Here is a 17723-nt window from a genome sequence, read left to right on the forward strand (position 1 = left end):
GTTTCAGGCATGCAAAATAATTTGACATCTGTACTGTGCTCACCACACCAAATGTCTCCATCCGTTACCACAGCGGACTCCCTTTACCATTTCACCCTCCCTCCAGCCCCCTTACCGATAACCACCAATCTTTTATCTGCCTCTGTTTGTTTTTTATTATTTTTTTTGTTTATTCGTTTTGTTTTTGTTTTATATTCCACATATAAGTGAAATCATATGATTTTTGTTAACTTTTGTCTGACGTAATACCATCAAGGTCCATCCATCTAGTCGCAAATGGCAGGATTTCTAATGTGCTTCTACTTAGTCAACTGATGGTGGCAGATGTTAACCACATCTACAAAATAGCTTCATAGCAGCACCTAGGTTAGCGTTTGATTGGATAATCGGCTACTACAGCCTGGCCCAGTTGACACATAAAACTGTCACACCTTTCAGTTTGCTCTGAGTCCTAGTTCCCAGATAAAACTCCTACCTTCTTCTGGAAATGTGACTGCCACATGTTGCCTTCCCATTTCCTGGTAGGGCCATTTCCCTGCTTGTAAGTAGGGGGGACGTAGGGAAGGAGAAATTAAAAGCTTTAACTTTTATCTTTTGAAAAGCTCTAGTCTCCAAGAAACATTAAGAAATTACCAACCTGGATGAGAATCTGGTCTCTGCTTAAACTTGTCATCCACAGTGTCTGTCCCTTCAAGAGCTGTTAATTAACCCTAATGGTGCTTCAGCAACAGGGCCCCAACAGGGCGTGATTTGGGTCTTTATTCACTTTATGTCAAAAGTGTATTCAAGTGTCTACATTGGCCAAAGTGCTCGCTCCAGCCCTGCAGAGAACCTGCTATTGAACTCTGGTGACATGAATTTTGCATGCACCCCACTCAGGCTTTGGCTCTGCCTGATGCAGCTGCCACTAAACTGAGCATGCAATTAAAAAGAAAGAGCTCATCAGGAAAAGAAGAAAGAATATTACTTCCCCTAAATTATCAATTCTTCCACATTGCACTTACAAATAAACCTTTCAATTATTCATATTGGATCAATCAAAACTCTTGGTGCCAAAGATGTGCTAATTCTCCAAACTGATTGGCCTGTCCCCTCAGGGCTCCCTTTTCCCTCATTACCACCCCAAATCAAGGTACATAAAATAGGCTTCCCAGATAATTGGGTGATGTCAGCGCACACTTCTCTTTTTTTATTATTCTTTATTGTTTAAAGTACTACATATGTCTCCTTTTTCCCCCTCAGCTCATACTTCTAAAACTTATCAATATCCTTTTCGAATAGTGCTATAAAAGTACTTGGGAAGAGTAATTAAAGACTGAAAAATAAAAGGCTGGGAGCCAGAAGAATAAAAGATCAATGGGAGTGCTCTAATTTGAGTGCCCTATCCCTCAGGCAGGAACACTCAGCTTTCCCGCAGAGCCCAGCTTTTTGACGCTCTGCTGTCTGGAAATTCACGTGTTGCCTCCTCCACTAAATTCAAAGCTCTTTGAGGACACAGAGAAGGGCTTCTACAGCTTAACTAACACAATGCTGGGCGTTCCGGGACTGAAGGGGACAGGCCTGACCATACAGGAGAGCCAGACTTCCTCACTGAAAGCAGGAAACAGACACAGGGAATTTTTCCCTTTAAATTCCAGGACCTAATCTAGAATCTTGGAGAGTGCTGACTTGGTAGGCTGCCCTCGGGCCCCTGTGGACTCTACCATGTTCCTACTGCTTCAAAGGATATACTATTGTTTTATTCAGAGCATCACTACAGCATAGCCTAGCAACGAACATGGACTTTCTTCCTGTCCTTGAAAGACTGCGGAGGAATAACTGTGGCATCTCATGCTGCCCTAAGGTTTGGCCATCCCTGCAACAAGAATATAATGAACACTCGTTACACTGAATTTGAGATGTGCCCGGCAGTCTTTCCTGAGTTCAAAGTGTTTAATCTCATTAGTTATCAGATGCCATGTCTAATCCGATGTTCAGACTCGTGTCTGCTGTGTAATTGGGTTCAATGCATATATTTAACAATAAAGCAGGTAGTGGCCCCACAGAGAAGTTAGATGTCCTTGAAGAATCCATTAAGCAACTCGGAGATAGAGGGCATGGAACAAAACCTCATACATTTCTAATTATAGGCTGGAAAACAAACCAGATCTAAACACAGCCAAACCTCTGGACACAATGGTGTCACAGTTCAGCAAGTGCCCTCATGTTCTATGAATCCTACACAGTCCGCATTAGATTCATCTGTTCATTCATTTGATAAGCACCTATTCATTGACCATCTAGTGCAGCGGTTCTCAACCTGTGGGTCGCGACCCCTTTGGCGGTCGAACGACCCTTTCACAGGGGTCGCCTAAGACCATCCTGCATATCACATATTTACATGACGATTCATAACAGTACCAACATTACAGTTATGAAGTAGCAACGAAAATAATTTTATGGTTGGGTCACAACATGAGGAACTGTATTTAAAGGGCCAGAAGGTGAAGAACCACTGACCTAGTGTGTGCTGCTGGTGCCGGGCTCTTGTTGGGACAACTGCGGCCAATGATAAACCTAGTCCCTGCCCTCGTGGAGCTCAGTGTCCAGATGGCCCTGACAAAAGCCTGGAGGCCAACCTATCTCATTTGAAAATATAATTGGCATGCCTGGAATCCCAAATTATCAGCAGTATTTACTTCATCCTTCATTCTGGAAACTTAATTCTAATTCCACATCATTCAGTCCTGTCTGTCACATTACAGTCCTAGCCCGTCCATTACCGTGCCTTTCCCAAGCCTCAGAGCATCCGGCTGTCTCAGACCGTTGAAGACGGAGGGGAAGGGGAACTTGCGATCACTGAATGCCAATTACATGCCAGCCCTGTGCTAAGTAAAACCTGAAGCAACTCATTTAATCCTCCCAACAATTCTCAGAAGTGGTGTTATTACAGTTCTTCCTACAGGCGAGGCTGACACAGAAGAGAGAGAGAGAGAAAGAGAGGGAAGGAGAGAGAGAGAGAGAGAGAGAGAGAGAGGGTCAGAGCAGAACTTAGCTTCAAACCTGGAGTCACTGGTCCTGGGGGCCCATGCTCATCAAGGTTCCTGACCAGCACCCTGGGTGTAAGAGGCTGCGAGTCAAATAATACAGTCTCCACCCTATGTTATCCGACATGTTAGTCATTTACCAGCTGTGTGGCCTCAGGTACCACACCTAATGGCTCTGAACCTCAGCCTCAATTTCCTCGTACCTAGTAAAATTTCTAAGAGGATTCTGACATGCCTGGCAATACTAGGCCCTAATAAAAAGTGCCGGTGATGAGGACTATGATAATGACTGGCTCACTAAGAACAGAAGAAAGAAACTAACCATTTGGACTTGCTCCTTAAACTCTTCCTATCGACAGCTGCAAGTGCCCACTGCCAGCAGCAACCTTGAGAGAGACAGCCCAAAGCCGCAGCAGGACTCTGGCTTGCAAAGGTTCAGGTGATTTTTGCCTTGCAGGTAAAAATTTCTTTTAAAGAGATGTTTCCTTTCTAAATGCAGTTGGTGCTGGTTTGCTCACACATGTCTTCAGAAGAAACTGTTAAAGCTTAAGTTTAAGAAGCTGGGGGAGCAGGGCAGGCAGGATGATCAGCATAGCATTCTACATTGCCCATAGCAAATACTCATTTATAAAAGAAAGTGCTATCCTTCTGCAATCCAGTGAGCTAAGCATTTGGCTAATCAAAGAAGTGATCTGAGAGGAAGTAAAGGACCCAAATCCAGTTTAAAAGATATATTAGTTCTACAACATTTCAGTGTAATTATTATTTATTTAGACATCCCATAGGTACCATGTCTGTGTAATTCTATGTTCTGTTGAGGGCTCAGGAAATGACTGGGGTTTAATGCAGTTTAAACAAGCCACAATTTCCCATACAGAATGCCCACCCCCATGTGTGCTCTCTCTAGGGATCTTAAAAACTATTTCTTGAGTATAACTAAACAACGTACTCCCAGGAGGAAGGTAGAGGGAGTGCTCTGTACATCCATCTAAAAATGAAGCTGCTAAAGCCCACAGGGAGCTGGTCACTAGTCTAAAGATCACACAAGTGTTCCGAATTAAAGGGAATGCCAGCAGTGGAATTCACATCTCCCAACCGGAGGTCTGGGCTCAGCCCAGTGAGCACTAAAGATGCTCAGATCACCCAAATCCATAGCATCCAAGCATTCTGGGAACTAGCACCTGAGGTCACCAGCCTGGGAGGATGGGGGTGACACCTAGAACGGAGGGACCATGACTGTAGGTTAGGCCTTGGGTAACGGGGATGGGGGGTGAGGGGTGGGGTGGGGTGGGGGGTGAGGGGTGGGGTGGGGGGCAAGAAAGGAAAGGATGGTATGAATTAATCCACACACGTGGCCGTTGTTTCAGGGTTACTGAGGTGTCTCTGCTGCCTGCCTATTACCATTGCCCAGACATCTAGGAAATTTCACATGGACATTTTGAAGGTGAGAAGATGGCTGCTGTTTTGCCCTTTCCTCGACATATTCTGTGCCTCCTACCCCAGGGTTAGTATGAGGCTTCCTTTCCCCCATTTTAATACTTATGCAACTACTCTACATTCATCTAAGTTTCTGGTGTGCTATCAGCACCTCTGCAATGAATTTCAAATACTGGAGTTAAACGTAGTTAGTTACCAGTCTTGAGTTGTATACCTTTGAAAACCTGTAAACCCAAGAGGCAGATTTTTTTTCTTTTTACTATTGATTTTAGAGAGAGAGGGGAAGGGGCAGGAGGAGAGAGGGAGAGAGAGAGAGAGAGAGAGAGAGAGAGAGAGATTTTTGTTGTTCCACTTATTTATGCATTCACTGATTGCTTCTTATATGTGCCCTTATTGAAGATCAAACCACAACCTTGGCATATCAGGATGATGCTCTAACAAACTGAACTACCCGGCCAGAGCCTGGGATTCAGACTTAATTCCAAGAAGAACAAAAGCAACACTCCACTGAATTACCAACAATCACATCTATTGTAAGTTAGAGTGTTGTTTTTTAACATCATACCTTTGATTGGCATATTCCTGCCCATTATTTTAAAACATGATTATGCCTTTGGCTTCAATAAGTGATGCCTCAAGTTTACAGATCTCCTGTTAGATGCAATTTAGTAATAAGCTACTTGCCCCCTTCACTCTATTTCCTGTCCGACACTAGCCCCTTGCCACTCCTATGACCCAGCTCCCAGCATGAGTAGCGAGACCACACCCACCTTTGTCCAAACATCAATGTAGATTTGGTCTCAGCTTCATTGAAGACAGAAGGAGAGCAGCAAATAACAATAGTAGTTCTACAGTTCCCACCCAGAGAGTCCTGAAGAATCCGAGTCATCTTGCTGTCCCGATACGGCACGTGTGTTTTCTATTTAGGAAAAGAAAAAGCATTGGTTGTGACAGCCCATTCAAAGAAAAAACACAGAGGCAAGCAAGTTAGTTTTGAGGACACTGGGCTTAGAAACATGTGTGAAATAAGAATTTGTTGCCGGGTCTTTGGATCTTGCCAAAGTTTAGCGGGCCCATTCTGGGAAATTAGCATTTCCATTCACATGTCTTCATGGGCCAGATCCCCCAGCAAGCAAGGTGCCCACCACCAAGATTCCCTCTGGCCCTTCCAAACCAAAACAAGCAAATCTCTGGAGTGTGTGGCAAAGAGCACACGGACCCAAAAAGGCGACTTCTCATAATATCATTTAGTAGATGGGGCCAGGATCACTTACTGTCCCTTCTGCCAAGGCAGAGATCACGTTTCCAAGAGCAGACAAAGACTTGTTGATATTTTTAGCTTCGTCGAGAACGGCTCCCTCGGCACCAGTTTTGCTGACCTATGAAAGAGAGAGCAGTGAGCTGCGCAGGACAGCAAAGCACAGTCGAAAATTCCAATTCACAGGAGGGCAAATGGGGCAGGTGGGGGCGGTGAATCTCCTGGCTCCTGAAGTACAAGGAGAAGGAAAAGTAAGTAAGGATCACACTGATAAAACCTTCCCTTGTGCCAGAGGCGGGGGATTTGCTCTCTCGCTTGTCATTTTCCTCTCGATTAGCTTTAGGGGAACGGCTGGAAAGCCTCCAGTGGTGGAGCCGCGGATGCTTCCCCGGGGACATCATCCAGGAAAAGCAGGCCCGAAAAGTGCTGTCACTGGGAAAAGGCCTGCCCTGGGACACTGAGCCGCAGCCTCCACTCCGGGGGGAGCTGGAGGAGCAAACACTGTCTGGGCCATATTGAAAGGACATGTTGGGAACGTGTAAACCATGAGCTCCAACTTCAGGCAAAGGACAAGGGGTGGTGTGGATGGCTGTCCATACTCTCTCTGTTCCTTCCTCACTGAACCATGGCAAGGAAAAAAGGTACAATTATCCAAAAGAAAAAAATAACTGCCCTGGCCAGTGTGGCTCAGTTGGTTGGAGAGTCCTCCCATACACCAAAAGGTGGCAGGTTCGATTCCCGGTCAGGACACATACCCAGGTTGTGGGTTCCACCCCTGGTCAGGATGTGTGCAAGAGGCAACCGACTGGTGTGCCTCTCTCACATTGATGTTTCTCTCTCTCCCTTTCACTCTCTCTCTCCCCCGTCCTCTCTCTAAAAAAAAATCAATAAAATTTTAAAATAAGGAAAAACACTATTTTTTTAGTCATTAACACAACTTTAATTAGAATTAATAGTTTAGATGAAGAGCATTAGAAGAGTTTAAAATCAACTTCTGAAAAATCACATTTGCATACAGGAATTAAAACAGGCCAGCAGAAGTCCAAAAAAAGGTGCAGCTTGTATTATTGCACTTGGATGGCATACACTGGCCGGGGCAGCGTGATACCTGGGCCATGCGAGACCAGGAAGACGGACAAGCACAGAGGACAAACCCCCAGGCGATATGTATCCCGCCTTCCAAACCCTCCGGTGGCCTTGAAAATGGTCAGCATCTTCGAAACACTCAACTAGAGCTCTTTACACAAATGGCTACTGTGTCATCAACATTTTTAGTTTAGGTATGAAAAGTCATGAAAATGTATATTACATCGAGAAGTTGTCTTTTTTCCTCTGCAGCCAGAGGGAGCACACACCGTTCCTCCTCTGCTGTTATTGCTGGTAATTTAGTATTTATAGTATTTGCTGTCGGGAGAGAGCAGTTCACAGATGCTAGAAAAAAGGGGAACTCAACATGATTCATATCTCTGCTGACTGGACGGATGATGCCAGGTCAGCAGCTGCTGTCTACAGAAAGAAAAGTGGGGAAGTAATTTTTAACTTCACAAAGACGGGTTTCAATTATGTATAAAGGAGAAACTCCTAACAACAGAGATGAATGAATGCATGTCCAGGGGTAGATTTTTTCAAATAGGATAGATTCTCATCTCTCTGGGAATTGTGTGTGGGGGTACCCCTGCTTACAGATAGAGAACTAATACAGCTGATGGGCCACAAACAATACAGTCTATTCACATGGCGTTGTTTAACACGCTTTCATATCGGAGCGTCTTAACTCCATGAAATATGCAAGACAGGTACAACTCCTCCCTCTTCCAGACAAGAAAAATTTAAGTTCCAGGGATGTCCGATCGCCAGCCTAAGGGAAGAACACCACTTAGAGGAATCGGGGACTAAAGCTCGGAGTTCTGTTCTCCTAGATCACACTGACACATCCGTGTAGATGCATCCAGGGCAAAGGAAAACACGTGTGAGCAGGAGAAAGGGCGTGGGACCACAACTCTCAAATGTCTCGTAAGTATCATAATGAGCGAGAACCACCAGCCCTGTGCAGAGGACAGTACTTGGGCCCTAAGTGCTCATCCCTATGCTCCAAAGGGAAAGAGGACAAGCTTGTGAAGAGCAGAGGGTGACTGCACTCCTTGTGGGGACCCGTACAGTTGGTGCGGCAACAAAGTGGAGCCTGGCTGCCAATGCTGCTCTGCATCCCCGTTCTGGTGCGCCTGTTTAAAGGTACAAACTCACATCAGTAAAATTTTAGATTTCCAACCAGGAATATCCAGGTGATTTTCTGCTCACGGCTTTACAAAGGCAGACATGAGAACAACACAAGTAGCCATCACTTGCGGGGATATTAGTGGCCATAAGGTGGCGTCTGGCCCCTCAGCAGTGGGGTGCAGTTAAGTGGGGATCAATGACACAGTCCAGGAGACTGACAGCTCCAGGGTGAGCCCTGATTGGGGGCAGTCAGCACATGGCAGTGATGATGGACAGGCCACGTGGTGTCCCCCAAGGGGGCAGAGTCCCCAAGCCAGGGTGTGGCAGCAGGAGCATCTGGAGCTGCCATGGAAGTGAGGCTGGTCGGGGCAGATAGAAGGTTCTGGAAGCTTATTCGGTCTGAAGTATGGCCTCAGCCAGGGCCTGGGAGAGCATGGGACAGGATACAGATGCCAAAAAGAGCCCTGACAAAACCAGAGAAGGGCTGCGGCTCGTAGCCCCGTAGCCTGAGGAAGAAGTGAGGCTGCCACGTGAGGCACCGTTCCACACCACTGCAGAGAGAAGCTGGGAAGTGGGGGAGCCCCAGGTTCCCGATCTTCCATCAGCAACACACCTGCCGAGGCAGGGCCGCCACATTCCAACGCAATGCGCTTCCCTGGCCTATTTGCGTCTGGGACAATGTGGAGCTCTTCCCTTTTCTCAGAAGGGCTTGGCAAAGGCAGATTTGCAAATGCTCACTGCCAAGCTAAGTTCACCCCAACACTTGCCTAATGTCATCTTCAGAGCCCATTAGGCATAAATCAGAGCTGGCATTCAAAGCACCCTGCGACGTGAACAGGGACTTCAGGACCGGGAAAGAGGAGCGGGGAAGCAAAGGTTAAATTTAATAACATCTTGGCACAACATCAGAAACTTTAAAAGCTCTTTAAAACCAGGAAATAGAAAGGCATAAAAATTATACCATTGCACAGTGAAGCAAATAACAGGGGGAAATTATAGCTAATACAAATAAAGAACCAATTACCTTTTCGCTCCCGGCCAAATCAACCAGATAAAGCTTCCCACTGAGTTTTTTCTCGGTCTCTACATTCTCTTGTTTAATATTAATCAGGAAGATACTGTGACTTCTAGAGCTGTGTTCGTTCATGTCTAAAAAGGAAAACAGTTACTGTTCTACAAAGAACACATATATTTAGGTAGCCAGCCACTCATCTGAAAAGCACAACAAGTCATCTAATAGCTCCATTTCTTAAAGCCAAGCCAATTTTAAAAATGATCTGAGACCACCATTTCTCCTTAAAAGCAATGCTCATTCCAGAAAGGAAAGATTTTAAATACCTCTAAGTGGCAAAGAAATTAATCTAAAATCTTAGCTGATGGGACAGTGGTTCTCAACCTTCCTAATGCCACGACCCTTTAATACAGTTCCTCATGTTCTGGTGACCCCCAACCATAAAATTATTTTCGTTGCTACTTCATAACTGTAATTTTGCTACTGTTATGAATCGTAATGTAAATACCTGCTATGCAGGATGTATTTTCAGGGGTGGCAACCCACAGGTTGAGAACCACTGGTTTAAGATAACAGATTCTCTGCTCCAGCCGAGAGACCCGCTCCAGCACCCACACTAGCTGGCCCACTGCCGGAGGAGCTCACAGCCTCCTTCCCTGCCTCACTCTAACTCCCTCAGCCTTCATCATCATGATCAGTCCCTGACGTACTCCATCTTCTTCATGTGCGTAGTGTTGCCTTATCAGTAGTATCATAAACTTTCTTTAGGAAGTATTATGGATTAAAACATACACCTCTTCTATAACCCATGCTAGGTGCAAAGATTAAATATGCTGCATTAGGACTGAGTACTGGAAATAAAAATCTTTTTGTTCCCTGGTCTTTGTTCACCAGGCAAGCAAAGACCCCAGCGACTGTCTTATTCAACCCCTACTCACAATCATTTCTTAAAACCACCTCACCACATTATATGGGGAAAAACCCTGAAGATTCCACACACAAAGAAATGTTAGAATAAATTCAACAAACTAGCAGGATACAAAAGCAACACATAAAAGTAAGTTGCATTTCTACATGCTAACAATGAACATTCCAAAAACAACATTAAGAAAACAATTCTATTTAAAATAGCAATAAAAAAGATACTTAGGAATAAACAATCAAGGAAGCAAAAGACCTGTACACTGAAAACTACAAAATGTTGCTAAAAGAAATTAAAGAAGACAAAAAATCAAGACATTTGTGTTCTTGGATTAGAAGATTTAATATTAAGCTGTCAATACTATCAAAAGTGATCTTCAGATTCAATGTAATCTCTATCAAAATCTCAATGATGCTTTTCTTTTTTATATAAATAACTTTTGTTGATTTCAGAGAGGAAAGGAGAGGAAGAGAGAGATAGAAACATCAGGGATGAAAGAGAATCATTGATCAGCTGCCTCCTGCACACCCCCAGAAATCAAACCATGACCTCTTGGTTTCTAGGACAACGCTCAACCACTGAGCCACGCCAGTTGGGATCAATGATGCTTTTTATAGAAATAGAAAGGTCCATCCTAATTCATATGGAATATCAAGGTAGCCCAAAGATCAAAAACAATCTTGAAAAGGAACAAAGTTGGAGGTCTCTCACTTACTGATTTCAAAATTTACTACAAAACTACAATAATCAAAACAGTATGGTTCTGGCATAAAGACAGGCATATGAACCAATGCAACAGAAAGCCCAGAAATAAACCCTCACATAATATGGTCAAATAATTTTCAACAAGAGTGTCAAGATCACTCAATGGGGAAAGTACAATCTCTTTACCAAATGGTGCTCGGAAAACTGGATATCCATATGCAAAAAAAAAAAAAAAAAATGAAGTTGGACTCTTACCTTAGGTCACACAAAAAATTAAGTCAAAAAGGATCAAGGACCCAAATGTAAAAGCTAAAACTATAAACCCTTAGAAGAAAACATAGGGGGAACGCTTCATGACACTGGATAGGCAATAATTTCTTGGGTCTGACAACAAAAACGCAAGCAACTAGAGAACAAAATAAATTGGACTTCATCAAAATTAAAAACTTTTATGCATCGCTAGCTGGTTTGGCTCAGTGGATGGAGCATGGGCCTGTGGACTGAAGGGTCCTGGGTTCGATTCTAGTGAAGGGCACGTGCCTGGGTTGCGGGCTCAGTCCCCCATAGGGGGCATGCAGGAGGCAGTCGATCAGTGATTGATGTTTGTATCTCTCTCTCCCCCTCTCCCTTCCTCTCTGAAATCAATAAAAATATATTTAAAAAAACAAAACTTTTATGCATCAAAGGACATTATCAACAGAGTAAAAAGGCAACTCACAGAATGAGAAAAAATACTTGCAAATTATATATCTGATAAGGGATTGATATTCACAATGTATAAAAAACTCCTACAGATCAACAACAAGAAAATAACCCAATTGAAAATGGGTAAAGGACTTGAATAAACATTTCTCCAAACATGTACAAATGGCCAGTAACCAAATGAAAAAATGCTCAACATCACTAATCAAAACCACAGTGAGATACCATTTCACATCCATTAGGATGGCTACCAAAGCAAAACAAAAACAGAAAATAATAAGTGTTACCAAGGATGTGGAGAAACTGAAACTCTTGTGTACTGTTGATATGAATGCAAATGATGCAGCTGCTATAGGAAACAGTATAGCAGTTTCTTAAAACCTTAAAAATAGAATTACCATATGATTCAGCAATTCCACTTTTGGGTTTATACCCAAAAGAACGGAAAGCAGAAACTTGGACAGGTATTTATACATCCATGTTCAAAGCAGCACTATTCACAGTAGTCAAAAGATGGAAACAACACAAGTATCCATCTATGGATGAACAGATAAACAAAGTGTGGTATATACATGCAGTGCAATGTTATTCAGCCTTAAAAAGAACAAATTCCAACATGACACAACATAAATGAATCTTGAAGACATTACGCTAAGTGAAATAAGCAAGTCATAAAAGAACTTGTATCATTCCACTTATATGAGGTACCTCGTTGTCAAATTCACTGAGACAGAAAATAGAATGGTGGTTACCAGGGGTTGAGAGAAGAAAGTGTAGGGAGTTATTATTCAATGGGCGTATGGAGTTTCAAAATTCTGTAAATAGTGGTGATGGCTGCACAACATTGTGAATGTACTCACTGCCACTGTACATTTAAAATGGTTAAAATGGTAAATTTTATGTTAATTTTATCACAATAATTTTAAAAACCACTTTACCAGAATGATAAGAAAAATAGTACTGTTCTGGACCAAAAGTTCTGAACCAAGGGGCCAACATGGCTTGTCATGAATAATTCATAACTAACAATAGCTTAAGAAACCAAGTGAGTAATTTCTTTAAAAATGAGTGATGCTATTACCATAAGAATATGAATCTTACATTCTTTCATGTACTAGTATGTGTATCAGTGTTGGTGTGTGTGTGTGTGTGTGTAAGCAGAAGAGAAAGAAGTACACAATTCTAGGCTCTCCTATGAAATTTGCCACATATATGAATAACACCTGATATGTTTGTTGGGGTAGAGAATAGGTAAAGAATTACAGTGCTGGATCACAGAATAATAGAACCTTGGGTGGGAGAGACTTACAGAGGCTAGATCAGTCAATATCTGTCTCTCTTCCACCTATACAGGAACTCACGCCTTCTCCGGATGGCAGGCTTTATCTGGGGCAGGGTTAGAGTTCCTGTGGTAGCTAGGCCAAAACCTGCCGCCCTGTAGCTTCAACAGTCCTGCTATTCAGATCAAACAAAGCAAGGTGACTGTCTCCTAACATCAGTCCTTTACATATGTTAAAAATAGTGCACTGCCCATAGTCCTCCCAGATTTATTTCTCTCTTCTAAGCTAGAAAGCCTTAGCTCTCTCAGCTCGTCTTCATAGGAAGTCACTCTCATTCATCCATATCCCTCTGAGTAAGACGGACAGCCCCCATTTTTCATGGAACCTCTGCCATCAAAGACTGTGGACCTGCTTCCCTGACGTGTGTGCACATGCAAGGAAGGAAAGGACAAGTAACCAAGCTGGGCTGAATGTGTGATTAACACGACATCGAAAAGGTTTCAATAATGCTCTCCACTTTCTGAGATCCTCCTTCCTTTTCCTTTCATTCAGAGGGCAGGGCTCTAATATGGTTTCTTCCCATGTGTATGCCTGTAGAATTTGTCAGTTTGGATTTTTAAAAAATACCTGAATAATAACATAGCTAAAATAAGTAAACTTAGAAGTTTACTTTTCCCCCACTTTGGTTGGTAAGTTGGTTAGTTGGTTAGTTGGCTGGTTGGTTGGTTGGTTGCCCCAGGGTTCAGGCTTAGGCTGTTGCCAGGTTCCAATGAGTCCCACCCAATAGTGCCAAGAGTACCCTGGACAGCAGGAGGCGCTGTTTCCCACAGCCTGCCTAGATACACTGCACTTCCCTGTGTTTTCATCTCAGTCACTGCTTTCAACCACCTTTATTTCATATGGACTTCCTGGTGGGTAGGCAAACATTTGTATCCAAAGTGAGAGGGGAGGAAACACCACACCATGCTTACTTGTTACAGCCACATGTCGGTTTGCTTTGCCTTCATCTATCACATCCATGACTTCCTCGGGGCTGGATACAAACCGCTCAGTGCATCCCTGCAAGACAATCAGTTCAGGTTCACTGTTAAAATACTGAAAAGTAACAATACTTGAGACAGCTAAATATATTCCCATGACTCCTCGAGATGTGCAGAGAAAGAGAAGGGCTGCCAGGCTGATCCAACAATTTTCCTCCCCTTGCCTAAGGGTTGAATTCTACATTTAAAAAGAAGGCTGAGCAACCCCTAGGAAACTCAGGAATAAACCAGAAAAGAAGCCGAGCTTCCCTAGATTTCTGAGTACATATTCAAACTCAACAGCAGTGAAGACAGAAATAAAGAAGAAAATCAATGACAGAAAAATAGATGAACTTTTGCTTTGTCTTCCATCTTTATTTATTACCCTAGCCCCAACTTTAAGTAAACACTTTAAAGTGCTACATAATGCTATAATAGGCTTCCCTTAACAGCAAAATATAAACAACTATACTCAATACCAAAGCCCTTTTAAATGTAAATAATAAATGTTTGTAAATAATAAATGTTTGTTCACTCTGCAATTCTCAGCATGGGATTAGACATCTGTGATACATTCACATAGAGGGATATGACTGAAGACATTAAATGTCTATTTTTTAACCAGGTGAATTTTAAATGTAAGAAACATGATTAAATAGCTGTATGTGCTTTATATATGTAATATTCTGGGCATCTCATGTACTGATTATTATGACAGTGACTGGAGATAAATTAGTTGCATATCAATCAAGTTTTCCTCATACCTTTACATATGGGACTCTGTTTTTATCTTCATGAACAGCCAAGTTTGTCTTGGATACTATAGAGATAATAAGGATGACATGCAAAGAAGAAAAGAAAAGTTAAAGACCCTGTATTGGTGGAAAAACAGAAATTGTTACAAAAGATAGGCAAACCTATCTCTTTGGAATATAAATGAAAAAGTTTAAGCCTTGGATGAGAATAAGCTGACAGTCTGAAGGCAAGAGAACACCTCTAATACACTTTCATTAATTCCTTAAGCAGAAATGCTATGCATCAGTTCAACCTCCCTACATTTTAGTTACAGAACAAGTAAAGGACAAGCATTTGGGTTACTTACCGTCGAGTAAGTCCCTGATTTTGTCCAAGTAGATCTCAAAATAGGAAACCTGTTAAAAGCAAATTAAGTTTGAAATAGAAATGCCACACTATATTACAAAAATATCATTATTAGAACTTACAAAAGCTTTTCTCATGCATCAGCTAAGAAGAGTAGGAAGGGGTCCAGAGTGAGGATTCAGAGCCACAGCGTGCGGAGCTCGGGCCCTCTCTCCTGTATCCCCTGCTTCCCGCTGTGCCAGCCTGCTCTAGGAGTCCCAGCTCAGTGTGGCCACTCGCCATCCCCGCTCACCACAGCTCCCTATGGTTCGAGCCAGGTGTTAATTACATCATGTGCTAGACAGTCACTTACAGGAGGACTCTAGCTTTTACTTTAGAAGAGCACCAAGCAAACTTCTGAAGATGACAACAGCTGGAATAGAAAACGTTCTTTGCAAGTAATTGCCAAAAATCAGTAGGCCTTAGCTTATGCCTGATATTGACAGCCTCAGCTGACTAGGGTGGGAGCATGACCGAAACATTCAAGGAGGTGGGAGGGTGGTAAAGGCAGTTTACTTAGAACTATAAGAGCTCAGAAAAGTAACTGGGAGAGAAATCATGATGGTGGCGGGTTTAGGGAGTCCAGGAAGGATTTGAACAAAATCTGATTTAATGAAAGACAACTAGCCTGTAAGAGGGAAAAAAAGCCTTCCAATTAATTACTCTCAAATTAATTACAGCTCCAGCACCACCTACAGCAGCATCTCCCATAGCATTTGTTTAAATTGCAAAGGCCTGAATCCTACTGCAGTCCTCCTGGAGCGGAATTTCAAAGAATAGGACCCAGGAATCAGTTTCTCAACTCCCCAGGTTGTTCATACGATGGCTAACGTCTGAGAACAAGATGTGATCTTGAAAATTTAATTCACATGTAACCAAGATCCTAGGCCTCAATTTTCCCATCTATTAAATGAAGCCATTAGACTTGATGATTTCAAAAAGTCCCTCTAGGACAGTGGTTCTCAACCTTGGCTGCACATTAGAATCACCTGGGAATCTTTTCAAAATCCTGATTTCTGGGCCTCATCCTCCGGAAATTCTGTTTCTTTGTTACTAATGTTGTAGCCTCACCCTATAACAAAGAAACAGAATTTCCGGAGGATGAGGCCCAGAAATCAGGATTTTGAAAAGATTCCCAGGTGATTCCAATGTGCAGCCAAGGTTGAGAACCACTGCTCTAGGATTTTCCATTCTGCCTACACGTGCCTTCTGCCTCCCAGGCCAAATGTTCTCTTTTATGTTCATGGATATTTTTGGAAATCTAAACAAAGGAATGGACAAAAATTATTTTAAACCATGCATATGAGCATGACCAATGGACACAGACAATAGGAGAGTGGGGGCATGTGTTGGGGGACGGGAGTGGGTGGGAAGAGGTCAATGGGGGAAAAGGAGATATATGTCAAACTTTCAACAATAAAGATTTTTTTTAATTATTTTAAAAAATAAAGTTGAAAAAAATAGTTGTGAAGTTGGGATGTGATTCTACAGATGAAATCTCACCTCCACATCCCAGCTCTGGACCAGTCTTGCCACTAGTCAGGCAACAAGCAAAGACTTTGTTACCTGGCAATGGTTCATTATCTTTCGTCTGCATCTCATGACTTCCTAGTATCTCTGAGATCTGGGGTCCCGACTTCAAACCCTGGAATCTCTATCTGAGCATCTTCTCCAGGTTGTCTGTCTCCTTAACAATCTCTGCCTGCTCAAATGTCTGTCAAACTCCCGTTACTGAGCTGTGGATACATCTACCTGACCTTTGAAAGACCCACTGCTCCTGTTCCTGGAATCCTATAGGCCTGTGGCTTCTAATCTTAAATATCTCTCCCTAATCCAGCCCTTAATGCAACTAACTCCAACCCATTCTATGTATTCCAGAATTCTCTGATTTTCAATAAGACCTTTTTGGTATCTTTGAGATCTTAAACATGTGCCCTTATTTCCATAGATTACTAGTATAGATAAAATTAAGTACCTCTAAAATGCAGTTAGAACTAGATATTAGCAAATCTGGCCATTAGAACTCTGTCTACATTTAATATACGTAGAAAGAGAATCTGAGTTATTCATTTCTTTTTACCACAACAGGTAATGACCACTTTTAATTTTGCCAATTTTGTCACTTCAAATACTTTGTGAGGCCAGGTAAAAGAAAAATAAATAGGCATTGTTTGGCATTAAGAAAACTCATAATCAGAAATGTTTAAAACCACTGTGGGACCTACCTTAAGGAACAGATTTTTAATATTGCCTTAATCAAGCCCCTTTTTCTTGATTAGGCCTGTCACTGCTCAGTCCAAAATATGGAGTATTCCATAGCTAACTTTTATTTATGAAATAAGTAAGCATAACTAAAACAGAGAACAGGAACCTGGGCAGTCAAATTCAGCCCTAGAGACTTGAATGTTGTTCCCCTTCTCCTCCCCCACTTCATGCTGGGGCTGTTTTTATCTTAATAAAATTCTAATGGGAGACCCTATTTTGAGGGCAGTAATTGGTTTAACATCTTATTCCAGGATTATCCCTTAAGAACCCCACAGTAGTTGGAGGTATTTAAATGCAAACAGCCTTAAAGATGCACTAAGCTCCTAAATCTTGATCCCATCAAAGCAACAAGCTTCTGTGTCCTTAGATATAAAGAACCCTGGCAAGAAGCTGCTTTAGCCAACAAAGGGAACTATAAGGAAAAAGATTTGCCAGATGCAATTTATAATTGGGCAGTCATTGCCTTGTTTTTACATAATTTATGAAAGGTACTTGGCAGAAATAAAAAGGGTAGAATTTTAATATAATGGAAAAGTTACTGCATGTGCTGGTCAGATCAAGAGCTAAATCTCAACTCTGCCAATGACTTGATATGTAACTTTGGACATCTGGATCTACTGCTCTGAACTTCGTTTCCTCGACTCTAAAATGGTGGGACTAGTGGAATAAGGTCTCAGCTTTCAAGGATGATGAGCCTCTTGACTGATCTGCTCAGCTTCACATCTTCTTAGAACTGCCCA

The 17723-nt window shown here is 42.4% G+C and overlaps 1 protein-coding gene across 1 annotated transcript in view; it reads right to left on the minus strand.

The window, feature by feature from the left end:
• Positions 1-17723, minus strand: part of KIF5C (kinesin family member 5C) — a 148239-nt gene that overhangs the window by 66211 nt on the left and 64305 nt on the right. The window contains exons 5-10 of the mRNA XM_081096406.1: positions 14681-14729; positions 14343-14398; positions 13531-13618; positions 8963-9087; positions 5738-5842; positions 5234-5382 (exon numbers count right to left, since the gene is read on the minus strand). Coding sequence (XP_080952532.1) covers positions 5234-5382; positions 5738-5842; positions 8963-9087; positions 13531-13618; positions 14343-14398; positions 14681-14729 — 572 coding nt within the window. The remainder of the gene's footprint in view (positions 1-5233; positions 5383-5737; positions 5843-8962; positions 9088-13530; positions 13619-14342; positions 14399-14680; positions 14730-17723) is intronic.

This window comes from Myotis nattereri (genome assembly GCF_964212035.1).
Source record: "Myotis nattereri genome assembly, chromosome: 7".
Lineage (NCBI taxonomy): Eukaryota > Metazoa > Chordata > Mammalia > Chiroptera > Vespertilionidae > Myotis > Myotis nattereri.